The following is a 27,839-nucleotide window of genomic DNA, read 5'->3' on the forward strand; positions in this document are numbered from 1 at the left end:
GGAGGTTATGGTCACATTAGAACTGAATGTGCAACCTTGCTTAAGAAACAAAAGAAAGGGATGTTGGTTTCTTGGTCTGATGATGAAGATGGAGATGGTGCAGGAGATGCTGCCAAAATTGTCACTGCCATGACTGGAAGAATGATACCCATGTGCAATTCTGCTGATAAAGATCTTCCTGGTAAGGAAATCATGGTACCTGACTATGATGATACAGACATGTCTAAGCTTCTAGCAGGGTATGATAAAATTTTCAACCAGCTCCAGAATGAAAGATCTAATCATTCGAGCAAAATTGCTGATCTAACTCACAAGGTAATATCTTTCAAATCTTCTGCTGATAAAGATCTTGTGGATGAGGAAGTCGTGGTACCTGACCATGATGATACAAACATGTTGAAGCTTCTATCAGGGCATGATGTGATTTTCAACCAGCTCCAGAATAATAAGTCTAAACATTCGAGCAAAATTGCTGATCTTAATCATCAGGTAATATCTGTCAAAACTCATCTTAACAATGCTTCTCAACAAGTTAAGATGATGAGTATTGGAACTAAAACTTATGCTAGGGTGTTAGATGATCAAACATTAGATGAACCTAATGACATAGGACCTATTCTTGAACCCTTGATAAATGAACTTAAGATAGTAACTGTGTCCAGTCCCTAGAGCAGCATGAGACAGATAAAATTGTGAACCCAGCTGAAAAATTAGACTTTGTAACTTCCTCTAGTACAGTGGATAACCCTGTCAAAATGCTAGAACATCATTCAGAACCTCTCTTAACTAAGCCTGTAAAAGAGCCTTTCTTCTGGAAGTGTCCTCTTAGCAACTTACAAGGTCATAGAAATCAGTTGAGTTTCAAGTTATGTAAAACACCTAAATTGTATCAATCCAGATCTGTAGAAAGTGAAACACATGAAGATAGGAAACCTAAATGTGTGGGTCTGATGATTCATACATCAACATCAACATCTGATGAGAAGGGTTGGTTCTTTGATAGTGGCTGCTCTAGACATATGACTGGAGAGTATAACTACTTTGAGAACTTGAAACAGTGTGATATAGGTCATGTTACCTTTGCTGATAACTTTAAGGGCAGAGTTGTAGGAATAGGGAACCTCAAGAAAAATCTACCCAAGTTAACAGGTGTGTTTTTGGTTGAGGGACTTCACTCAAACCTGATTAGCATAAGCCAGTTGTGTGATCAGGATCTGGAAGTTACCTTCAGGAAGACCGGATGCAGAGTTGTGAACAAAGAAGGAGAAATGATAATGAAAGGGGTCAGATCTAGAGACAACTTCTACAAATGGGATTCAGAGTATGAGGAACAAATTGAGATGTTGCGAGTAATGATAGAACATCATAAAGTGTCTACCACTACTCAAGGTGAAGGAAGTATGGGTGGAAATTTGGTACCTAAGTCTGATACTGAAACCAAATCTATTTCCACTATCAGTTCAGATGATGTGACAGGTAACAGGGCTAAGCTAGTGATACAAGGTTCTGAGCTAGAAGAAAAGTTCAAAATTGTTAAAATCCTTGACTCTATAGTTGAGTTGAAATTCATATATCCTCTGGTATGTGAAGCTTGTATTCTAAAGGACAATGATGGGTGTCTTCATACAAGTGTCTGTATAGAAGAACACAGAATTTATAGTAACTCATATCTTCTTGTCCTTGTGTGTAAGAAAGCTTGTCCATATCTTGAGCAAGCCCACAGACCTTGGCTCAAGAGACTTGCAGAGTCCTGTAACATTCAAAGAAACAAGAAAGGTGATGCAGACAAGACCTGGTCTGTGAAGAAAGAGCTTGAAAGATTTCTGGTTGTTTGTACACACCCTGACAATATTGTGCTTGGAGAAATGTCTAATCATATGTTTCAACATGTGGTTTATCTGATACAATCTGGAACTGAGATGAGGTTGGTAGGAAAGGTGATTTATTTTCTGGATGTGCAAATGGAGAACACCATCTTTATCTGTCAAAGCAAGCATTCCAGGAACATTGTGACAAAGCTTGGAGTAAACAAAGCAAGGAATAAGAAAACTCAAGTGGTCATGGAGTTCATTAATGTGGTGATTCCTGAAGTTGTACCTGATGTTGAAGCCTTTCTAGAGAAATCTACTTCAGAAAATACTACTCCAGAAACTGCTGTTGAATCAGATACTAATCCTGAAGTTGTTGAACGAAAACAGGGTGAAGCCAGTCATAAGAACACTCTAGCTGCAACACACTTCAAATTGATCAAAGATGAAGAGGGTGTAGCTGATGATTCAAGTCTGTATAGGAGCATGATAGGGATTTCACTTTACTTTACAGCAAACAGACCAGATAGTGTAACAGGAGGCTATGCAAGAAATCAAGCAAAGCTCAAGATGAATAATCTGGCTCAAATCAAAAGAATTCTGAAAGATTTGAGTGGCACCACAGATTATGACTTTCTGGGCTCCCTTAGTAAGAATTCTAACTTGACTGGTTATTGTGATGCTGACTGGGCAGGAAGTGCAGATGACAGAAAAAGCACATCAGGAGGATGTTTCTTCCTTGGCAACAACCTGGTATCTTGGTTCAGCAAGAAGCAAAACTCTGTGTCCTTGTCTACTGCAGAAGCTGAATGTATTGCTGCAGAAAGTTGCTGCTCTCAGATAGTATGGATGAAGCAAATGCTGGAAGAGTATGATGTTCAACAAGATGTTCTCACATTATACTCAAGTGCAATCAACATCTCTAAGAATCCCATCCAGCACAGCAGGACAAAGCATATTGACATCCGTCATCATTTCATCAGGGATTTGGTTGAAGACAAGGTTGTAACTCTGGAGCATGTGCCTACTGAAGAGCAATTGGCTGACATTTTCACCAAAGCTCTTGATGTTAAACAGTTTGAGGCTCTGAGAAGCAAGCTTGGAGTCTGCTTGCATGAGGAACTGTAGGTGGTCCATTACTGGCTTCTGGGTTTGGCATATTTTGTGGCTAAAAAGGGGGAGAAATCTTATGGTTGCCATACCTATGTGTTATTCCAGTTGAATGGATGGAAGGTGGTAGGTGATGTTGGAACATGTCTCTGATATGTTCTTTGTTTTTTTTATGTCATTCTGTGTGTTTGTTGTACTTGCCTGTTCTTCTGATGTGCCTGCAGAATCTACAACTCTGGATGCACATGTTCAGGGGGAGTACTTGTGATTAATCACTCAATGGTTCTATGATTGAGGGGGAGTGATTATGCTCTGTTGCTGTTACTATTGGGAATTTATTTTTCTCAATGGTAAGGATGTTTTGTGGAAGGTCTGAACATTTAACTTCTGTATGCTAGGAATTTGTTTCCTTGTTTGACCGCTGCTGCAAAAACTCTGGTGTTCCTGTGGTACCTTTTATCTCTAATCTACTGTACTGATGATGTTTGTTTGTGAAAAAGTATGATTGTAGATTCTGAGAACATGATAGAATTCTGAAGTCCGAAGATTGTGCTGTGACTGAAGTTTTATATGTATGGTACTCCTTGGTATTACAAGAGCTGTGTATTTTCTTCATGATTGATCTACCTTTGAAGAATGAAGAAAATTGTATGTGTGCTTATCTCTCTGGCAATTGATCAGATTGGGCTGAATTTGTTTTAGCCAAAAATGTGCCAAAGGGGGAGATTGTGGGATATTTGTATGTTGGCTTCATTATTGCCTAAAACAAATATTCAGCACTGATGTGGAACATGATGTTCCAACATGAAGGCCTGGAAGTTTTGTTATATGCCTCGCCTACATTTAAGCACGCGTTCCCTGGTTTTAAGGAATCCACACCAATCAGTGATTGGTCTACTCTACGCGTTCTGGATGAAGATCAGAACAAGGTTTAATTCCTAAGATTGTGGAAGCATTTTAGGAAGGTTTGTATCGTGATCATGATGCCCCATTTAATGTCTGGAACTTATTATGGTAAGTTTCCTTTTTGGGAAGATCTGTTTCTTAATGGTCACGCGGATTGTTCTGAAGCTGGGATATCATGTTGATCTCTGCTTCAGTATTTAAGGAGGACACAAGACCTAAAGACTGTATTCAAAACATAACGAAGAAAAGCTAGAATTGTCTAGGGTTTTGAGTCACTTTGTGTGAGCCTTTCGTGTATTCTTTTGATGCACGTTTAGGACTGTCATCGAGTTGTATGTTGTTCACTTCCATAAGCTTGTAAGCATAAGGAAGGTAGTTGTGAGATAGACACCGGGTTGTGGTGTTCATCGTATGTAATGGGATATGGTTCCTAAGTTTTTGTGTTGAGTTTAGTTAGATCACTGGGACTGTGATCTGTGGTAAGGAAGTGAGAGGGGGATCTCTGGTCTAGGGTAACTCTTAGGCTGAAGTCTGTTCTTGTAGAGTCTAGGTCAAGAGAGTGCAAACGTGGTTTGTGGAGAGCTCTTTGAATACGATCTACTAGTGGATTTCCTTCCTGGCTTGGTAGCCCCCAGAGTAGGTGACGTTGCACCGAACTGGGTTAACAAATCATTGTGTTCTTTATCTGCTTTATTAGTTTTATGCTTTTGCTGTTAACTGTTAGTTTAATGTTTCAAACATTCTGTTCAACATCTGAATCTGTTAATTAAGTGTTGGAACATTACGTGAAACATCTTAAACTAGCGTGCCAGAATTTCACATCACATGTTGCACCAGCTTGCTTCCTCTGCCAATAGCACCCAGAATGAGATCCATGCAGTTAGAGTAATTCAGAGAGATATCAGTACCTTTGCAGAGCCAAAACCACAAAATGTTGGTGACTTCACAAGTAAAGAACAAATGGTTAGAGGACTCTGCTTCCTTCCTGCAAAAGCAACAAATGGAGACAATAGTACACCCTCTCCTTCTGAGGTTATCATCAGTTGGCAGCTTGTTGTAGAGGAGTCTCCAAGTGATGAAGGACCTTGTGGGAGGAGTGAAGGTATTCCACAGGAATTTAGCCCAAGTAACACGTTGGCCACGGTCAGCCAAGCAGGAGAAAGCCAGTTTATTAGTCATGTTGCCATCAGCAGAAAAGGGCCACTGAAGTAAATCAGGAATGTCATCTTCAGGAAGAATGATGTGCTGGATTTTAGAAGCTAGAGTAGGGTCCTTTTGCATGATGTAAGGAGGGAGACACCAACCTCCATTAACAATAAAATCAGAGACCTTGAGTTCAATTGCAGGAAGTAAAGTGGGAGGAATGTTCCATTGTTCAGCGATAGGATTCTCCACCCATCTATCAGTCCAAAAACTGATGCTTTGGCCATTGCCAACAGACCAGGTGCTGTGAGAGAAAATGTATTGAATATGGGGTTTCATCCCAGGCCACACTGATGAGGTGATATAATGAACTTTAGGTTGGTGTTTGTTAAGGAATCTAGCTCTGCAAAGGTGTGCCCACTGCTCATCTGAGGTAAGCATTTGCCAGGTAAGATGTAATAAAGAAACTCTATTGACCATAGTTGGGTCCCTAATTGCAAGCCCACCATATTCCTTTGGCTGACACAGTTTGGACCAAGCAACAGTACACAGCTTTTGTTGAGTGCATATGCCACTCCAAATGAAATTCCTCATCATCCTAGAAACTTCAGAGAGCAGGCTGGTGGGCCATTTATAAACATGGAATGAGTATGTAAGCATACTACTTATTACTGCATTCACCAGTTGAACCTTGCCAATGATAGATAGTAACCTACCTTTCCAAGCCTGGAGTTTGATTTTTATTCTATCTACCATAGATCTCAAGTGTATGCGTTTAGGTTTTCCCTTGAACAGAGGGATGCCCAAGTAAGTGAAAGGGAGACTGCGATGTGAGAATTCAATGATGGCTATAATTGTGTGAATCCTGGAGAGAGATAAAGCGCCTGAGTAAAATTTACTCTTTTGAGTGTTCACAATCTGACCTGAGCATCTACCATAAGTTTCAAACAACTGCATGATATGTCTAACATTAGCAAGGGTGCCTTTGCAGAAGATGAGGATGTCATCTGCATATAGGCAGTGACTAGGGATTAATAAGCTTCTAGGGGTCCTAATTTGAGTCAATCTTCCAGAAGTTACTAAATCTTCCAGGCCCCTGCTTAACACTTCTTCAGCTATGCAGAAAAGAAGAGGTGAGAGAGGGTCTCCCTGTCTCACTCCTCTAGTGCACGTGAAGAAACCAACAGCCTTACCATTTATGTTAATAGAGAGTTTGGCAGACTGTAAAATGGTGAAGATCCAGTCACAGAAAGTTGGGTGAAAGCCAAAACAGTGTAACACATGAAGGAGAAACTGCCAATTAATAGAATCAAAAGCCTTCTTGATATCAATTTTCATTGCAATATTACCCCCATAGGTTTTCTTATGAAGCATGTTAGCTACCTCAGAGGCAGTCATGATGCAGTCAAGAATGTGTCTGCCTGGTATGAACCCCCTCTGATGGATAGATATAATCTTGGAGGCAATGTATCCCAGCCTATTAGCAATGATTTTGGTGATTATTTTGAATTGGAAGTTGGCAAGAGCAATGGGTCTGAAATTATCTAATTTATGTGCACCAGGAACTTTGGGAATGAGGATTAAAAGATTAGAATTCAAGTTAGGCATGATGTAATTGTGAAGAAAGAAGTGTTGTGTAGATTGTATGACATCTTCTCCAATTTTATGCCAGAAATGTTGGTAGAAATGGCCAGGAAAACCATCAGGTCCAGGAGCAGCATCCCCACTAAGATCAAAGACTGCTCTTTTGATTTCAGCATGTGAAGGCAAAGCAACAAGCAAGTTATTATCAGCATCAGACACAATATGTGGAATGAGTTTAGAGGGAAGGTCATTTTCCTCAGAATGTGGTTGAGCAGAGAAAATGTTGGTGAAATACTGAAGAACATGATTCTCAATGTCAGCAGATGTAGTGAAGACATCATCCCCATCTCTGAGAATACTGATGTAGCTTTGAGCCTCTCTAATCTTAGCACTCCTATGAAAAAAGCAGTGTTTCTATCACCTTCAATGAACCTAGCATGCTTGTTTTTATCCTGCCAGAATTTGTTTAAGAGGTTCAAAGCTTGACTGTAGTTTGTCATACAAGTGAACTCCTCATTAAATCTCTCAGAACTGAATCCTAATTGATCAATGTTCAACTGGGCTTCAAAGAGCTGCTGTTGGGTTAATTAAACTCTGTGATAGAAGTTCCCCACAACAGATTTGTTCCAGGCTTGCAATTTGGGTTTCAGGCTCTTAAGTTTATAATGGAGAGAGTGCATGGGGGTTCCATGAGTAGGGATGAGCCAGTGTTCAGCAACAAGAGATTCACAGTTATCAAACTCTGTCCAGGCTTTGAAAAACTTGAATCTTGGAACAATGTCAATAGGAGAGGTCTTATGCATGGTCAATAATAAGGGGAAGTGATCAGAGTAACATTTAACTAAGGTGTTACAACAAGAAATATGCCAGAAATCTGTCCATTGTTCAGTGCAGATTGCTCTATCCAGTCTTTGTGCCATAAATGCTCCACCCTCTCTCTTGTTTGTCCAAGTATAAGCAACACCAATTGTATCCAGATGAATCAAGGCATAGGATAAATAAATAAGGTAAATGAATTAGCAAAAAACCTTTATAGGCCAACGACTCTACAAAACTTTTATGTTTATGGGATTTTGGCCTACTCCCTCGTATTATTAGGGGGTAGATGGTCAAACCTAGTTAGGATGGCTTAGAACTTATTTCATGTCATTTCACTCTTGATTCAGCAAAAATAAAATAAAAAAATTGTAGTTTCTTATTGGTCAATGAAGGTTGATTTATTTGATAGTTGACTCAAATGTATTTTTTTTACAAGTCAAGATAGGTTGGGCATCAAGGAGAGTCAGAAACATCCAACTAGGTTTGCATATAACTGAAACTCTCATCCTCTATTGCCTACTCAATATATATTTATTAAAAAAAAGGAAAAAAATATATACTATAAAAGAGGGGACTAAACCAAAACCCTCAAAAAGAGAAAGGAAAGAGACAATAGAACCAAAGACAAACATATTCGAGTCTAACTTGGTGAGCTACGAGACCTAACTCACCTAAATTGTTTTGGAGCACTGCTACAGTGCACGACAATTAGGCACACACGAAAGATCACGTGGCTTCACTTTCTTTTTCTAAATTAAATTTTAATTAAAATAAATAAAATGAAGATAATTCAAGTCTAGTGGAATACAAAGGTCGTGCGGATCACACGACAATTTATGTCGTGCCATTAAGCATTTCTCATTTTTATGCAATCCAAGAATATGAATAGAATATTCCAAGAATTGTTGTATTTGTTACTACAATAAAGAATTAAAAGAATAGAAATAAAATAGACAAAATTATCAATAGAAACCAATACAAATATTTGGTAAAATATTTTATGAAAGCTCCCATTTTATTATTACTAATATGTTCCCTAAAAAATTTTTTTACTAGTATTCATTTATATAATTTTCAAATATATAAATCAATACAATATTTAAATAATAAAATATAAATTCTTTTAATATCTATAACATTAAAATACTTGACATTTTTTAAAACGAATACAAATTTGTAAATATTATATAATTGAATTGCATAAAAATTATTTTACAAAAGAGAAATTATTTAATGAGAATAAGAATTATTTGAAAAAAAAAATTAATGAATAAATTATTTGTGACAAAAGAAAGAAAAAACTACGTGAAAATTAGAGTATATTTATTTGTGCACAACTTTCTTTTATATAAGATGGAACATATTGTCCACGTGAGTTTAACTCAATTGGTAAGGACAATGCATAATATACACTACAAGAAAGTTGCTATTTAGCTTCCATTTGTTTAGCTTCAGAGCATTTCTGATGCTAATATTGTCTGTTAGTGTCCATTTAGCATCCACAAATTCTGATGCAAATGCATTTTTTTCAATTCCTTTTTTATAAGATTTTTAGCATCACAAATAGCATCTACGATGTCTGATGCTAAATTTTTTAACCAAATTTGACTAATAGCATCCACAAAATCTGATGCTAAATTTTTTAATTTACAAATAGCATCTACGATGTCTGATGCTAAAAATTTTACTCATTTTTTTTTTATCTTTTCTTTTTTTTATTTTATTGGTCAATTTTGGTTTCCCACATTTTTTTTTTCATTTTTCCCACAAATTTTTTCACACTTCCCACACTTTCCCTAAATATCTCATAACACCTTCTCAAAAAAAAAAAAAAAAAACAAAACACTTTCCCAAAACACACAAACGTGATTTCTCCTTTCCTCTCAAACCATGAAACTCTGAATCAATTCTCACCCTCAAAATCACGATTTCTTCACCCACCACTCATAATCACTTCTCAAAATGTTTTTCAAACCTAAAATTCCCAATTTGTGTTGTTCCTAAACCTAACAAAATCAATCCCAAAATTGTTCTTAAACCCTTAATCTCTCCAAATCGCATTCTCGCTGATTGCTGCCTTCAAGTTCGATTCCTCAAATCTGCTGTGAAGCTTTGCTCCGTTCAATTTCTTCTCAAACTGGTATATTTCATTTCTCTTTCAAGTGTCCTTTTTCTCTTATGGTTTAGATTTGTGAAGATGTTTTAATGGTTTGTGATTTCTAAAGATGTTTGCTATTATATTTTGTTTATTGTTTGGTTAATTTGCATGTTTAATTATTTTGTAATATTATTTGATTAATTCTAGCTAAATGAACCGATTGTTTTTCTAAAATTATAGATCTGTTGAATTTTTTTTAATAAATAATTTAATTTTGTTTGAAAAGTTATGAGCTTATACTGATATTTTTATATAATACTGTGATTTTGATTGTTTCTCGTTCATTTAATTAAAAGGGTATTCAAGATTTTGAGCTATTTTTTTTTTGTTGATGTATAAAATAGTTACTTTTTTTTATTATCTATTTTAAGGCATTTTGTTTGATATTTTAGGCTATTTTGTTTGTGAATGGGTTTGGTGGTTTGTGATTATTATATAATAAAATTAGATGTTGAAGTGCTTATGAGCATGCTTATTAATGAGGTGCTCTGAGAATCTAAGAAAACAATGAGTATTTCAAACATTAGATGCATATGGAGATGGATGCTAGGTAGTTCGAGTACTCCGGCGTGCTTATTTTACGAGTGGAGTTGGGCACCTAGAGATTGCCTCTTGAGGTAAGGCAGTGCCAGCCCTTTGGTGTTTCGCGAGTCTGTCGGTTTGGGGGGTCTGCTGGCTCGGTTATGACTGCTGTCAGGACAGAACAGCTGCTGTTAGTGCTGTTTCTGCCTGCTGTGCAGTGTTTTCTGGGACTGTTTTGGCAGGACCAGCTGATGTTTTATTGATATTTTTGTTTGTGTTTGGTTGTGGGAGGTGGGGGCTAAGCTATGGGTGTGAATTTTGGTACTGTAATGGTTTTCAGTATTTTAATTTGTCTTGAGTATTTTGTAGTCATTTAATTTGCTGAAATCAACCGTGTTTGAAATTATAATTAAACAATAAATCTTCATCAAAGTCGGTGTTTTCAGTATGGTACCAGTGCACGACATGTATGCATAATCAAAATGAAGCACTATGTATTTGTATTAACAGTGCACTGGATGTATGTATTTCTGAACGTGTTTCCAACCATTACTTCATGCTTTCGGTTGTTTGCTTTTGCTTCAAGTATTCTTATGTTATATCTTAATTTTCTATTGTGCAGAAAATGACTAGACAATGTCATGGAACTAAGCGAAAAGAGTCTTCCACCAATGCTCGTTCAAAGGTATTACAACCTGGATATCTTGCTAAAGCAACCAGGAAACTTGTTGTAGCCAACGAGACGCGCCGAAAAAAACTAGGGTTGCCACGGCCAGTTGAGCCCACCTCACCAACAATCCAAATGACATCAACTGTGGTCCAACCTGCCCGACCAGCCATCCCACTTCCCCGACCAGCCGTCCAACCTAAAGAACTAGATGTCCAACCTGCCCGACCAGCCATCCAACCTCCCCGACCAGCCGTCCAACCTACTGATCTAGATGTCCAACCTGACCCACCAGCACCAGTGGTCCTACCTTCTCAAGTGACTGCACCGGCATCACTACCTTCCCTTGATGAGGATGATCATCTGCAAGGTGTGCAGGGACAAAACACACATACCGAGCAAGAGGCCCCTAAAAAAGATGCTATTATAAAGACCATCATACGCCCAATTGGTCAAGGGTATTTTATTTTTGTTTCTTTTACAACTTATCATGTATTAATTTTTATAAAAATATATTTATTTTACAATTACTTTTTTTGTTGTTGTAGATTTACACCTAGCAAAGATGGTGCTAATGCAATGAGGATGGCTATTAGGCGTCAATTTCGGGATGTTTTTTCGTGCTGGGAAAAGGTTCCTCAAGATCTATGGTTTGAAACATTTTCGGTAAGGATATGAAAGAATAATGTTGCTTCATTGGTTGAAAACTGTGGTGCCTTGTTCCTTTGGCTGCTGCAGAAATATGATACAAACTTTACTATTTTTATATTTTCTGACAGGAATATGTTTCATGGGAGACTCAATATGATAAGGAAATCAGGAGCATATTTGATAAAAAGTGCCCAAAGCGCCTTACTGACATGCTTACAAAAGTAAGATATAAGGGGGAAAGACCTAAATGGATGGGAGAGGATGCATATGCTGGTCTTCTTGAATATTGGAAGAGTGACAAATTCAACAAGCTTTCTTCACAAAACAAGACTAATCGGGGTTCGGGCAAAGGAGGAGTTGTCCATACCACAGGTCGTAAGGCTCACCACGACGTGGCACTAGACATGGTATGCATCCATTCCAATTTCTTTAATATCTAGTTCATTGCTAGAATTTGACAGACATTACTATTTGTTTTATGGCTTGACTGACAGTGTAAAATACTTGGGCGACCTATCCATCCTGATGAACTCTTCTTGGCTACTCGTAAGAGGAAGTCTGGCGATTAGGTTGACAGTCGTGCTGGAAAAACTTATGTAAGTTTTTATCGTATAATAATAGAATTGATAATCACTCAAGAAGCTCAAAAAACTTATGTCAGCAATCTGAGATATGTACTTTATACATAATATGTCTGCAATTTTGAGATATGTGAACATATATATTCTGGAATCTTGTACTAAACAACCATAATTCATTATGTGCTTGTGCAGAATTTTCAGTAAGTAGCAGAATTTTTAAAAAAATCAATAACTTACGTCTAATGATCAAAATACATATATGGATAAGTTATGTAAACCTGGAATACTTGCAATTTGAGATATGTATTTTATACTGAATATGTCCACAATCTTGAGATATGTGTTATAAGATATGTGAACATATATAATTTGGAATCTTGTACTGAATAGCCATAATTCATTATGTGCTTCTGCAGAATTTTAGTAAGTAGCTGAATTTTTTAAAATATCGATAACTTATGTCTAATTATCAAACTACATATAGCAATAAGTTGTGTTTTTTTACAGGATAACTATCAGCAGCGCCTGACTCAACTAACGAAGATTGATGAGAATTCTAATGGTGATATGCAAGAGGTGGGCGGAGAGAAACGACTTCAATTATGGGTAGATGTTGCTGGGGGTTTGTCTCGAGGTAATTGTTATGGTACTGGGGCTTTATCTTTCAACATTAGACCAGGTGTAAGTCATCTGACTCAAGAATGTTGTCCTCCTGAAAATGAGGTGATTGAAATGTTTCGTCAGGAGGCTGCAGCAGCACGTGCTGAGGCTGCTGCAGCGAACCAAAGAGCTGCTGAAGCTGATCAGCGTTCTCAACAGCTAGAGAATCAATTCTCTACTGCTATGGAAGAATTCAGGAAGCGCATGGAAGCTTTAGAGAATCAATCGGGCGATGGTTCTTGTAGTACTATTCGATCTCGTCACAGTCAACATCCACATTATGATCCTGCTCTTGATGATCAATCAGAGGATGACCTCACCTAATGTTTGTTGGTGTTTTAGTTTTTTTTGGATATAACACAATTGTGAAGTTCTTATGGATGACCTCACCATGTTCTCTTTCAATTGGTGACGTGTTATGTTTTGGGCTGTAGGTTATGTTTAATTTCTACTAATTGTATGGTTAAGACTTCAGCATATGCCAAATTTTTTTGGTTAACCAAAACTAGTGACACAGGTTATGTTTTGGCGCTTTAGGATTACGTTTAGTTTCTACTAATTTGACGTTTAAGACTTCAATATATGTGTAGTTCTTTATCATTAAACTTGAGTATCAATATTTAATTAGATTGTTATTTCGTTGGTGCCTCAACTTCTAATTGTTAATTTAATTTCTATAAAAGTCATATTATTATTAAATCTTAAAAATTATTATGTAAGCCTGAACATACACTCAGGTGGACTAACATCAGTGAACAAGATGCTATTGTGGATGCTATTATTTAGAAAATCATCAAATTAGCATCTGCATTTATTTGGCACCGTGTTGATGCTAAATTTAGTTTATCATATTTAATTTTAGCATCAACGTTTGTAGATGCTAAAGTAGCGTTTGCACTTAGATACAATTTTCATACCCATTTAGCCTCAAATTTAGCATCCACATTTGTAGATGCTATTTTAGCGTCAGTTGGATGCTAGTGTTTAGCTTGAAGGCTTTTACTGTCGTCACTTTTGTGGATGCTATTCTGATGCTAAAAGCAATTAGTGTCCACTTTATGCCTATTTTTCTGCTGATGCTAAAACCCATTTTTCTTGTAGTGATATGCAAGGTCTGGGTTCGAACCTCATACACCACCATAAAAAAAAAGATGGAACATACTTAATAATTTAAAAGACTTGGAAGGTTGTTTCAGAATTTTATTTGGTCAGGAGACATTAACAAAAGGAAAATGGTGTAAACCTTATGATCAAGTAGGTTTGGGAGTTAGGTCTCTTGTTCAAATCAATGCTGCAGCTAATCTGAAGTTATATATTTTGGGACATGCTTCATTCTTAGGAAAGTTGGTCCTCTCTTCTCAACAGTAGAGTTATCAGAAATGGTAAAGCTATAAATCATCACATTTTTTCATCTATGGCCAAGCATGAAGGGTGAATACACTGCTATCTTAGGAAAATTCTACTTGGCTTTTGGGAAATGGCAACACTATAAATTTATGGTTTGATCCTTGGTGTGGGGAACCTCTAATCAACTTTGTTCCTAATTTGGAGATTGATCTTGAAGCAAAAACATCAGATTTTATTCTTAATTCTCAGTGGAATCTGCAACAAAACTTTATCATTACCTTTCCACATGTTGCTTTTCTTGTGCAACAAGTAACCATTCCCATTCCAAACAAGCATGATGAGCTAATTTGAAACACTCTAATACTAGCACCCTCACTTTGAAAGAAGCTTTTATGTTCAAATCTAACATTTCTCTTGATCTGAACTGGGCCAAACTCATTTGGTCTAAGCATATTCCTCCATTTAAATCTCTTCTAGTTTGGAGAATCATGCATGACAAAGTACCTTGTGATGAGAAGCTTAAGGAGAGAGGTGTGCAGATGCTTCGTGTTGACGGAGTAGTCATTTGTTGCACCTTAAGCCTTCTTGACTGCTCAGTTGTCGGCAGGTACATGACCTTCACGATTAATCCTCCTTCTTCGCAACTCTCGGATCGTTCGTCGTTGTATGGATCGTGGTGGTTTGTGGTTGTCTAGCCGAGGGTTGGGGTGTGCACCGGTCTATTCAGGTGGTGGTGATGCAGGTTGATTTGGTGGCTTGTTTTGATTTGTTTGTGTTCGAGCTGGTTCGCTTTGCGCTACTATTCTGCCTTTTCTCTGTCTTTGGACTTTGGCATCAGGTTATTGGTGGGTCGAGTTTTTAGATAGGTCAAGGTGTCTGCTCTGGTGGTTCGTGAGTTGAGGGGTGCCTTTTTGACTTGTGTCGGAGTCTTGTGGGCCGATCTCTTTTGATTCGAGATCGGGAGCAAGTTTATGACTCAGGTCCTTCTAGGTTGTTGTGATGTCTCCTCCGATAGACCGGAACTTGAGTGGTGGTCGAAGCTGAATGTTTGAAGTAAAATCACTATCGGTTGCCTAATTGATCACTGTTGGCGATGTGGTTTGTTGAGGAGCTGTTGTTAGGGGATTCGACATTTTGTGGGTGCTGGTGGTTTTTCTTTGGGGGATTTTTGGTGTTTTTATTTTCTCTTTCTGGTGTAATACTTGGGATTTAATCCCCTTATATATAATATATTTTACCATTCAAAAAAAAAACAATTACCTTTGGCTATAGACTGATTCCAAGATAGCAGTTATGGCTTTTAAATCAGCCTCAGTTTTTCCTTGGCATATAGGAAATAGATGGTTTAACTGTATGTCCTACATCTCTATTAACTTTTTGGTTATTGACATTTATAGGGAAGGCAATTTGTGTGCTGACATCTTAGAAAACATAGGCCTCTCTTTAAACACTTATGTTTTATTTGATACAATTCCATTGGAAGCTAGATCTGCTTATGTACATAACACATTAGGTTTGCCAAGTTTTAGGTTCTCTTTTGCCAGAAATGGTCTTGGATTTGTCCCCCTTCTCTTTTTTTTATCAATCTTTTTTAATATATTATGGGTGAGCCAGCTCAATGCTCTCACGAGTAGGGATGGGAATAGGCCAGGTCGGCCTACAGGATCCTACAGCCTAGCTTATGACAGGTCAGGTTAGGCCAGACTTTTTTCTTAAATAGGGAAGACTTAGGCTTTTTTAGAAGCCTATTTAGCTGAAAAGGCCATGCCACAAGCTATTAGAAAAGCCTTTTAGGCCTATTAGACCGTCCTACTTATTTAAATATGAATAATATTATTGATTATTATATTCTATACTCTACTTTGAATTAAATTATAAATTTGTCAACCTTTAAAGTAATTTAAGTTTATTAGTTTACATTATTTTTCACATATTTAAATGTATTATCATAAATTAGAACTGAAATATGATATAATATATAGTTAAGTTCTCTAAAACTTCATGTTAAATATCAAAAGAGAGTTTAATATCATTGATATATTAGCTCGCTAGTCTATTTAACATTGGATCACATTACTTATTTAAAGATGTTCATATGAAATAGCTTTTAAACAATCTAGCAGGCCTAATCAGGCTTTCATATTGCTACGCCCAGGACTAAAAAGTGAGCCTATGCCAGGTCACAGGCCAGACTTAGACCTTACAAAAATTTGACAGGCCAGGTTTAGGCCTTGCAAAGCCTAGCTCGGCCTACCCTATTCCCATCCCTACTCACGAGTTTAAAAAAAAAAACTTAATAATTCAAAAAAAACTTTCAAAAAAACGTAAGAAGAAAAGTTAACATCCTTAATAAAAAAAACTTTTTTTTGTTGACCAAAACACACTTATTTGGATGGTGGCCGAGGTTTGAACCCCGGACCTTGCATATATTATGCATGTCCTTATCAACTGAGTTAAGCTCACGAGGACACTTTTTTGAAAGATTAAAAAAAAACTTAGAATGTGCACATTAAAAAAGCATTGAAAACACAATAAAATTTATATTATAGATGTAGATAAAAGGAATCGAAGTGTGGTATATGTTTGGTAAAATATTTTAGGGTTAATAGTGTTTTTCACCCCTGTAAAATAGGTCATTTCCAGTTTTCGCCCTTGTAAAATTTTCGATTTGATTTGCACCCTCGTAAAAAAAAAAAATTCCGGAAAACACCCCTCCCCCCTCCAACTCAGCAGATTCGCTTATGTGGCGCTGAGTTGGCTTTTTTTTCATTTTTTATTTTTTTTTTAAATTGGCCACATCAGATTTTATTATTAAAATATTTTATATTTAATTTTTAAAAATAAGAAAATCCAAAAAAAAATTAAATTCATTTATATTAATTTAAAAATAAAAAAATATTTAAAAAAATTGAAAATTAACTTTTGAAAATAAAAAATTGTAAAAATTAGAAAAAAATTCAGGAATTTTTTTTTTACGGATTTTTTTTTTAAAAAAATCTGGAAATGTTTTTTATTACCAAATTTTTTTCTTTGTATAAAAAAAACCAACTTTTTCCAATATTTTATAAAAATTATGGAATAAAATTTACGAAATTTTTTTTTGAATTTATCCTAAATTTTTTCCAGAAATTTATTTTCGAAAAAAATTTGAATTTAAAAAATTATAAAAAAACTATTATGATTTTTTTTCGAAATATAAAAAATTAGAAAAAAATCAGAAAATATAACCAGATTTTTCTAAAATTAAAAAGATTTAAAAAATTCTGGAATTTAATTTTCAAAATACAAAAAAAGTAAATTTTCAAATTAAAAAAAGTCAGATTTTTTTAAAAAAAATTTAATTTTTGAGAATCTGGATACAAATTTAGAGGGTTTTATAAAAGTCGTGGAAATTCCATTTTTCCTAGAATACAGCACTTCCTTAGAGGAGGTTGAAATCATAAATCTTATAAAAAATCTGAATTTTTTCTATATTTGTATACAGATTTTTAAAAAAATTTCAGATTTTTTTTTTCAAAAAATCTGACCTCTTTTGTAATTTTGAAAATTAAATTCCAGAATTTTATAAAATCTTTTTAATTTTAAAAAAATCTGATTATATTTTCTGATTTTTTCTAATTTTTGAAAAAAAAATCTAATTATTTTTGGATTTTTTAATTTTTTGGAAACAAATATGACTATTTTTCTATTTATTTATATTTCAGAATCTGAATTTTTTAAAAATTACTTTTCGATTTTTTAAATTTTTGGAAAAAATCTGAATATTTTTTGGATTTTTTTTATTTTTTAAAATTTATTTTCAAATATTTTTAAAATAAAAATCTGATGTGGAATTTTTTTGACACGTGGCCATTTAAAAAAATGAAAAAAAAGCCAAGTCGGCGCCACGTAAGCGAATCTGCTGAGTTGGAGGGGGGAGGGGTGTTTTCCGGAAATTTTTTTTTTGCGAGGGTGCAAATCAAACCGAAAATTTTACAATGACGAAAACCGGAAATGACCTATATTACAGGGGTGAAAAACACTATTAACCCAATATTTTATGAAAGCTCCAATTTTATTATTACTAGTATGCTCCCTAAAAAAAATTATTACTAGTATTCATTTATATAATTTTCAAATACATAAATGAATACAGTATTTAAATAATCAAATATAAATTGTATTAATAGCTGTATACTAAGATACTTAACATTTTTTTAAACGAATTTAAATTTGTAAATATTTTTTGTTTGAAGAAGCTAAAATGTAGTAATTTATTAAAATCACAATGAATTGTAACCAGCACAAGAAATTCTAGACTATCGTAAGATAGCAACATACAAAGGAAAACAAAAGTTGTACCAAAACTCTCACCCAAACATACATAAAAAACCCTCAATCAACGTCACAAGCTGCCACAAAAACAACTTCCACCACCTATATTCCGCTGCTCGCATACAACCCCCAAAACAGCAACGTCAAGAACCAACACAACAACCAAACAACTGGTGACTATAACGATTGAAACAACAACAACCACCTCGCCATAATAACAACAACCACCTCGCCACAGCGCAACAACAAAATCCACCTTCAAAGCAGCAACATCATCGATCCAACATCGACAAACCACCAGATAACAGAGTAGTCGAACCAGATGAGAAGATTTTGATCGAACCCAACCGTTGAAAACCCACCGCCACCTCCTCACACCACCAAAAATGTGGCCTACATCACCACCTCACACCACCATCACCTCCTCCACATAAATCTGGATTGGAAGGAAACAACCACCACAAAAAAACACCAGACAACCTCTGTTTATCTTATAGCCGTAAACTCAGCACCCGCAAGGAAGAAAATCATAAAACCCCTCAACACAACACAACCCACAAGCTCCTCATCATCATCATCGCCACACCCTCGAAGTCACCACCACACAAGAAAGAGACAGTAAACACTTCGCCTCCCAACGCAACACCAACAACCACCCCTTGTGATACTCATCACCAACAACCACCAAAATCACCATAAACTCAATAAACCATGACCTTAAATCTGAGATCACCACACGCAAACTGCATCACCACCACTTGGACATCACCCAGGACAGCATCACAACTCCCTGCATCACATCCATCCGAAACTTCACCAAAAAAAGCAGCACACTAACAGCACCACCACTTCAACATCACCAACTAAAACATCTCCCTTGGTCGCCAATTCAAAAAACAACGCAGATTCAGATCCGAATTCACATCCACCACCACAAACCACCACTAACACCTCCACGAAAACCACCACCACCACCACCCACAAATACCTCCCCGAAAGTCACCATGAATAGCAAACCATCACCCCCAAAAAACCAACCACTGGGAACAAACTATGTAAACCCACCACGATTTGTGTTGCTAAAACCTCCCAAAGTCAACGGCGACGACGCCGCCACCCACCACAGCAAGCCTGATCCAGAACAGTGCTAACAACCAATGAGAGAACAGAGGGCAACAAGATCTGAGAACAGTGCAACCCTCCTAAACCAGATCTGACATCGGAAAGATGGTTGATCTGAGACGACGAACTACCAGATAGGATGAAGGACATCGGAGGTGAGGTGATGCGGAGGTCGTGCCTCGTCGCACCACCACCATTTGGATCTACATCGTGATGAATAGTAGTTGGATTTTAGGGAAAGGGGAAAGGGAGGTGTGGTTTTTGGCTATCAGATTATGGCGGTGTCGTGCTTTTACACTTCCGGAATAGAAATCCACATGTATAGAATTAAATAAATGAGTCTATTACAAGTTGCAAAAACTGAACCAAGCTCAAATTTTAATTGGCGTTGAGTTTTATTGGTACCATATATATTTTCAACACAGTGGCCTCTCAGTCCCTTCTTATCATCGCCATTGTCCGGATTTACAAGAAAAAAAAAAGGGATATTACACCGGCGGCAATGAACTTGGTTATTCTGCCACCGCAGGAGGAGAGGGAGGCGGTGTCAGGTCTGCATTCCCCGGCCTCGTCGGAGGAGACCAGTTGTAAATATTATATAATTGAATTGCATAAAATTAAAATAATTTACAAAAGAGAAATTATTTAATGTGATTAAGAATTATCTGAAAAGATTAATGAATAAAACACTTGTGACAAAAGAAAGAAAAAACTACGTGAAAATTGGCGTATCTTATATGTGCACTACTTTCTTTTTACGGTGGTGTCCGGGGTTCGAACCTCAGACCTTGCATATATTATGCATTGTCCTTACCAACTGAGCTAAGCTCACGGGGACTGCACTACTTTCTTTTATATAAGCCGGAACATACTTAATAATTTAACCCAAAAAAAAGTAACGTACTTAATAAAAAAATAATTGTTGACAAAAAAAACTATTTTTGAGAGATTAATAAAAAGAAAAACTTAGAACGTACCATTCAAAAAACATTGAAAACATAATAAAATTTATATTATATGTGTGTAAAAGGAACCGAAGTGAGGTATGTTTGCTTAAGTTCCAAGTAGATATAAAGTTCATGTCAAAAAAATTTATTTTCATTGAAATTTTCAGTGTAATTATTAAGCTTCTTTTTATTTTAAGCCTTATATATAAATATGTTTGGCCCTACTTCTTCTCTTAAGAAGAAGATAAGCTCAAAAATAGCTGGGCCAAACACAAAATTGAGAAAAGTCCACCTTGTTTAAGGATTCGTATTAGAAACATCCAATTGTCTGGGCAAAATGGGAGACTATTTACTTACCAAAGGAGCAAGGAGGGTTGAGGGGTTAGGCGGTTGGGTGTTTTTAATTTATCTTTGTTGGGAAAATGGTGTTAGAGGATGTTGGTTGATAAGAAGGGACTTTGGTACCGTGTTTTAAAAGCTAGATATGGTGAGGAGGGGGGTCGGTTAAAGGAGGGGGGCATACATTGTTCTTTTTGGTGGAGGACGGTGTGTAATGTCCGTGGGGAGATTGGTGAGGGAGTCGGGAGTTGGTTTGATGACAACACACGATGTTCTGGCATGACAATTGGGTGGGGGGAATTCCGTTGAGGATTAAATTTTCCCGCCTTTATGATTTGGCCGCGCACCGGGAGGCTTTGGTGGAGTTGATGGAGAGGCTAGGGTGGGCGGACGGGGGAGGGCCATGGGTGTGGAGACGCCGTCTGTTAGCTTGGGAGGAGGATAGTTTGAGGGGGTGTTCCGCTTTATTACATAACATTGTTTTGTAGGAACAAGTTCTTGACAAGTGGAAGTGGTTGCCTGATCCTAATCATGGTTACTCGGTGCGGATCACTTTTTTACTAGGTCTAATGAACATGTGGTTAGAAACCTTGCTGACGAGGTTTAGCACAAGCACATCCCTTCGAAGGTATCTTTGTTCATGTGGCGCCTTCTGTAACATCCTAGACTGCTTTCAGGATTGCCAACTGACCCCACAAACCAACACGAGTCTTTTCAGCGTGTTTTGTCCACACTCGCACGCTTACCGGAAAACTTCCCGGTAGGTCACCCATCCCAAAATTGCTCCAAGTCAAGCACGATTAACTGTGGAGTTCTTATGGAATGAGCTACCGAAAAGAAGATGCATCTTGTTGATATAGGTAGTACCAAACAATTCTTATAAACCTTCCTTCAACCGTGCAGTCTCATACCTACACGGCTTCAGGATCCCTCTCATTCCGATGTGATTCAGTTTTGCCTAGAAGCATGCCAGGAGCCGGACCACTCCCCGCCCTCATCAGCCTCGAGCGTTACATGCCCACCAGATTCCGTTTGGTTCATCCCTGAACCACATCGTACTGGGAGAGGTCTGCTCTGATACCATTTGTAACATCCCAAACTGCTTTCTGGATTGCCGACTGACCCCACAAACTAACACGAGTCTTTTCAGCGTGTTTTCTCCTCACTCGCACGCTTACCGGGAAAGTTCCCGGTTGGTCACCCATCCCAAAATTGCTTCAAGTCAAGCACTCTTAACTGTGGAGTTCTTATGGAATGAGCTACCGAAAACAAAATGCATCTTCTTTTTGGTAGCCCATTCCATAAGAACTCCACAGTTAAGCGTGCTTGAGTTGGAGTAGTCTTTGGATGGGTGACCTACCGGGAAGTTTCCCGGTAAGCGTGCTAGTGAGGACAAAACACGCTGAAAAGACTCGTGTTGGTTTGTAGGGTCAATCGGCAATGCTTAAAGTCGTCTTGGGTGTTACACCTTCCCCGCAATAGATTACCGACTAAAGACAATTTGGTGACAAGGAGCATTCTTCCAACTAGAGCGGTAGAGTTTGCAACCAGCTGTGGTAATCCTGAAACGACATATCATCTATTCATTGGTTGCGGGATTACTAATAGTGTTTGGAACCATGTGCGGACTTGGCTAGGTATATATTCGGTTGTTGCTAATGAGCTTCGACATCATTTTGTTTAGGCGGGCATGCCGCGATCCACTCACACATTCCTGAAAGTTGTCTGGCTTGCTCGCGTTTGGGTTGTTTGGAAGGACATGAATAACTGTATCTTCAAAAATACGTTTCAGATCCATCTGTTCTCATTATTAAAGTTAAGCTAAACTCTTTTTTGTGGTTGAAATCATGGCAGGCGTCGTTTAATTACAGTTATCATGACTGGTGGAAACATCCGCTTCTTTGTATGAGTTTCCACATGTAATTATTTTTGTTGTTTTTAGATGTGTCTTCGCTTTGTTGACACCTGTGACATTGTATCTCTTTTGAGCGCTTCTTTCTTTGCACACCTTGTGCGGGATGAATCGCCCTTGTTATTAATACATCTCATTTTGGCTTGTTAAAAAAAAAAACAGAAACATCCAAAAAAGTACATGATGAAATTAAAATACTGAGGAAAATGCTTACATAAGTCCCGTTCTAAGTTGTTGCGTTTTTAGTTTTTGATTTTATAAGTCAATCAAAAAATTAAAATTGTTCATACAAAATGGCATTAAGGTTGTTTTTTTAATTTATTAATTTTGGAATAATTTTTTAATTTATTTTATATTAGTATTCCAATTCCACTTTGATAAATAAAAATGTTCTCCATTAAAGTGTTCCACTTTTTTTTGGTAACAAAAGGGAAGAAAAAAAAACTAAAATTAAAAAAAACAATAACTGAATTTAAAAAAAAAAAAGAATCAAAAGGGGCTGCATTATAATAAAGCAATAATTTCTATTCAAACAATAAACTTAACCAATGATCAACGTTGTGTTTTGAAACTAAAAAAGAAAATGTTCTACGTCTTGGAACAAATAAACTTAACCAATGATCAACGTTGTGTTTTGAAACTAAAAAAGAAAATGTTCTACGTCTTGGAACAAAAAGAAAGGGGAAAAACATTGAAAGGAAACTACACTAAGCAAACTGCTACAAAATAAAATCTTCTTCCATCATCACAACCCAAAAACCCCACAGCACCAGCCTCGAAACCCTACTTTGCCCTTTTTACCCGATCTTGTCATCGGTTGTCTGTGAATCGTTTTACTCATCTGTCGTTGACTCACACTATTTGAGTTGCGCCTAAATCTTGTCTGCCCACCGTTGTGAAGAGACGAGGAAGATGGATAAGTAGTTCTTGGATCTACTCCTGGAACGATACCAACCATTTTACCGAGCTCACCCGATTTCATGGGGTCTCCACCGGTGTACGGAATCGAACTTGTTGTCATCATTGTGTGCTCCTTAGATCTTTGTTTGGGTCGTGGACCAGACACAACTAGTCCGTTGGACAAAGTGTGTGATCTAGTCGCCATTTTTTTAGAAAGGTTTAAGCTTTGAAAACTGAGAAGTTTTTGGTGCAAGTGAATGAGTAAGTGGTACAAGTTTGGAAGAAAATTTCTCGCTTTAAAATATAAAAAAAATTAACCTAGCAGTAGTTTAATTAAAGAAAACCAATAATTTCAATTAAAACAAGTTTAATATTTGATTTATTTCATAATTAATTTTATATTACATTGTTTCCAAATGTAAACCATAAGGTTCTATGAATGCCAAGCAATCAATAAGGAAAATAAGGAGATATGTGGTGAGAAAATAAGAAGCAGGACCGAATCTCTATTCATGTGTTTTTTTTACCCACGTGTTTCTTTTGTGTCTGCTGGTTTGTTTATAACCAAAGGTTGCTTGATATACATTAAAAAAAAAAAAAAACGAAACCTAGTAGAAGATAAATGTCAAATACATTTTTTAGTTATTTAAGTTTGTCAAAAATATCGGGTTTGCAAAAAAGTTGTTTGGACTCCAGTGGTAAGGAGCTTCTTCCAAGGATGTATCCGGGAAATACCGAGATCGATTTCTAGGGGAACAACATTTGGCCCGTGCGCATGCCAAATTCAAATGATCAAAAGAGGTATTTAGTCTAAACTAAACAATCAAAGAATGACTAAAAGTGAAGAAAAGAAATTATAAGGAAAGAAAATAATTTTGATACAAAACAGTTTAATAACCGATTAATTTCATTGACTTATAAAAAATTGTTTGATTTCATAATTAATTTCATTTTTTATGGTCATACATGTACTATAAAAAATATATTAATTTATGTGATTCGACAAGTGAGGCCTAGATTACCCTCTCCTGTTTAGAAGGTATTTACCCTTCAAGATATCAACCAATCAAAATGAAATATACAAATGTAACATTTTTTTTTGATAAGCCAGGAGAGTGGACTAGCATCAAGTGGTATCATCGACATCCCAACTAGGTTGACACCCCGAGACACCTCCATCCTATACCTCCACACTCAAAAAAATTTATTAAAAAAAGGGGGAAAAATAATTACAATAAGAGGGGGGACTAGACCAAAACCCTCAAAAGGAAACAACAGAAGCAAAACAGAAAAATAAACAGAAGCAATAGACCCCGAAAAACCAGACAAGGGAATCTGTAATTCGGAAGTCCACATCTATCCCTAAAGAAGTCAAGACCCACACCCGTGGAAAGAGTGTCTATCCAAACTTCACCAGTTATGGCGTGACCCAAATGAGCCTATTCATTGATCAATGGATTTGTTGTCTCCCCGTGCACGGGATTTAGAAGGCTGCTTTGACATTACTTGTCGTACCTTAATTTTCTGTTTTTGGTTTCTTGTAAGAACAGGTAGGGATGTGTCAGACTGAGCTGCTTCCGCTGCTGTCCTTGCATCATACTCTCGGACTCTCTCCCACAAATCAAGACCATGCTGGATATTTTTGCTAGGATAAACCTCTTGCCGTTGCATACCAACCACCTCATGTGCAGTAACTGTAGGTAAATTATTTACCTCCAAAGATGTTGTTTTCGTGACAGTAGGTTCCTCAGTCACATCATCCATCACGACAATGTCCTTCAAAGTATTAACATGATCCTCTTGCATATCATCATGTACAACAGTGGATGGCCTTGTAACAATCTCACAAGCACCCTTGGGACTCTCCTCCAGCTCCCGTGGGCTCACATGATCTTGTTCCACATCATCCTGAAGTGCTTCAGATACATCATCAGTCACTAGGGTCACCAACGACGTCTCACTATCCAGAAATGATTCCGTATTTTCAGGTACCAAGGGGTTCACCTCCACCTCCCTCGGTTCCTGAGTCAACTTCCTCACTTCTTCAGGTTGCACGTCATCGTGCTCTACAGGGGAAACAAGCTCAAGCACTGACCTTTGGAGTGGCAACTCACTCGGAGTAATTAAATCAAACACATTTTGTAGTGGTATACTGAAATTATTAGACCTATCAAATCCAGGAGCAGCCACAGTAGATGAAACAATCGGACCCATCTGAGGGGTAGGAAAGGAAGCCGGTAATGCCAGTGACATTGAGACCGAAGATGTAGAAATAGGTGCAGTAGTAGCGGCAACTGGAACTCTTTGAGTTGTAGTAACAGTCGAAGCAACCGAGATAGGAACCCATGTCCCATTGTTACCATTGTTCGATGTTGAAGCACCTACATCATTGCTGACTTTGTTTTGCTGAGGTGGTTGTTTAGGGGCTGCCTCTGCAACAACAATCTGTTTCCCATGATCATTCTTGTCCTTCGGAGGTTGCAGGTGTAACCAATGACATGATGAGACATTGTGTCCAATAGAATAACAATGATGGCAAAATAAAGGAAGCCTCTCATATTGCACCTCAACTTTGAAGGCGAAGCCTTCTCTTTCGACAAGAATTTCTTCATAAATTCGCTTGGAAAGGTCTATGTCGACAAGAATTCTAGCAAAATGCCCAAAGGTTCGGTTTCTAGTTGGTCCATCAATATCAATTGGGGTCCCAACCGCACTTGCAATTTCCTTCAACGTTCTCTCCCTCCAATACTCTTGCGGCAACTCCATTAATCGTATCCAAATCGACACATGTGTCTGCTTTTGTGTTTGATATTTGAAGTCTTTGGTCCATTGTGAAAACCGTAGCAAACCCGGCTTTAAATTAATTGTGCCTACTGCCCATATTTTTCTATAATCATCCGCCGAATCAAAGAGAAAATCATAGTACCCCTTACCAAGAGGCACCATTTTCCAACCAGCCGTCGTCTTCCATAATTTTCCAATTTTAGAACTTAAGTCACGTGCCGAGTACGGTTTATCTCCTTTGTTAAGGGTGAGACGAGCCCTCAACGCATTCCTACAGTCTTCTAAACCCTTACGGTATTCCTCCTGACAAATTTTGATGCTCAATGCATCGCCTTTAATGCACGGTGAGGGAAATGGCATGTCCTCTGTGAAAGACGTACCCGCTAGAGCTGCTGCAAAAGACTTTGGTGCTTGTGGCACATTCTGAACCGGTGCAGTAGGTGCGGCAGATTGAACCATTGCTGAGACAGATGGTACCGAATCGGACACACACGGCCAGTGGCACGTGTATGTCATCTGTGGTCCGTTAACGATTCACCAGAACAATTCTAATATTGATACACGCGTGACTCAACCTATGTAATCCCAAAAGCATCAGCGCGGTTGCGCGTCCTCAATTGGAAGAATCAAGCTTAGGTAATTGCAGAAATCAAGGAGGTACCAGGATGGACAATTCAGCGAGCAGTGTTGCAAATCAAAAGAAATCCGCCTTGCAACACCAATTGAACAAACGGATTGGATGGAAAGAGTAACAAAGTGAAACAAATCAATGAATTACCTCCACCGTGAATGAAAGCATGAAAAACTTAATCCAATTGAAGAATCCAAATTGTTCACGTAAAGCAAATGGATTGTTGATTGGATTGGAGCGGCAGCAGCACTAGGGAACCCTAGCAGCCATCATCCAATACAAATGTAACATTAAATGTCAAATAAATGAGTCAATTTTTCTATAAAAAAAATATCAATTTTAATAAGGTAACTTTTAATTTTTATTTAATTATATTTAGGTATACAATCTTAATTAATTTACACTATAGGGCTTGTAACAATTAAAATTTCACATCAAATTCAACCCATAAATATTTATTTTTTAGGATGCAAAATTAATAAGTTTTTGGAATACTTTTAAAACATTATTTGTTTTTTAATTAAAAACAAAAAGGTGTAGCCAATTTTTTCTCTATAAAAAAAAATTGTTCCTAATTTGTACTTCCACGGATAAGTTGATATAACAAATTTTCACCAATATTTGTATTTTTGTTGCAAAATTAATAAGTCTTTGGAATACTTTAAAATTTTAAATATTATTTGTTTTTTTAATCTACTAACAATATATAAAAAAATTATTAAAAAAACAATATATTTATTAAAAAAAATATATCAAAATCCAACAAAATATCATAATTGTCCTTCTTAAAAGCCAATGTATTATCATGATAATTACGGACAACTATTTTTTTAATTCCACACAACAAATTTAAATATATACTTTTACTACTAATCTATTACTACTAATACTATAATAAGAAAATTAGAAAATCTTACTCGAGTAAAATTTCATA

General features: G+C 36.9%; 2 protein-coding genes across 2 annotated transcripts; one reads left to right on the forward strand and one right to left on the reverse strand.

Annotated features, from left to right (window-relative positions):
- Positions 1 to 9,203: 9,203 nt before the first annotated feature.
- On the forward strand, positions 9,204 to 13,244 carry LOC146905575 (uncharacterized). Its single transcript, XM_085725770.1, has 6 exons — positions 9,204 to 9,510; positions 10,673 to 11,175; positions 11,266 to 11,383; positions 11,497 to 11,775; positions 11,863 to 11,964; positions 12,457 to 13,244. The coding sequence occupies exons 2-5, from the start codon at positions 10,676 to 10,678 to the stop codon at positions 11,935 to 11,937; spliced, it is 972 nt and encodes a 323-aa protein (XP_085581896.1). The 5' UTR covers positions 9,204 to 9,510; positions 10,673 to 10,675; the 3' UTR covers positions 11,938 to 11,964; positions 12,457 to 13,244.
- Positions 13,245 to 24,933: 11,689 nt separating this feature from the next.
- Positions 24,934 to 26,821, reverse strand: LOC146905576 (uncharacterized). Its single transcript, XM_085728577.1, has one exon. The coding sequence runs from the start codon at positions 26,788 to 26,790 to the stop codon at positions 24,934 to 24,936; it is 1,857 nt and encodes a 618-aa protein (XP_085584703.1). The 5' UTR covers positions 26,791 to 26,821.
- Positions 26,822 to 27,839: the final 1,018 nt, after the last annotated feature.

This window comes from Medicago sativa, chromosome 7 (assembly GCF_051527215.1).
Source record: "Medicago sativa cultivar Bolivia chromosome 7, Bolivia_mono, whole genome shotgun sequence".
In the NCBI taxonomy this organism is placed as follows: Eukaryota; Viridiplantae; Streptophyta; class Magnoliopsida; order Fabales; family Fabaceae; genus Medicago; species Medicago sativa.

Coding starts and splice junctions, on each gene's coding strand:
- LOC146905575 (XM_085725770.1), top strand. CDS start 10,676: ATGACTAGACAATGTCATGGAACTAAGCGAAAAGAGTCTTCCACCAAT. Junction 11,176..11,265: donor ATACGCCCAATTGGTCAAGG/GTATTTTATTTT, acceptor TTGTTGTTGTAG/ATTTACACCTAGCAAAGATG. Junction 11,776..11,862: donor ACGACGTGGCACTAGACATG/GTATGCATCCAT, acceptor CTTGACTGACAG/TGTAAAATACTTGGGCGACC.
- LOC146905576 (XM_085728577.1), bottom strand. CDS start 26,790: ATGACATACACGTGCCACTGGCCGTGTGTGTCCGATTCGGTACCATCT.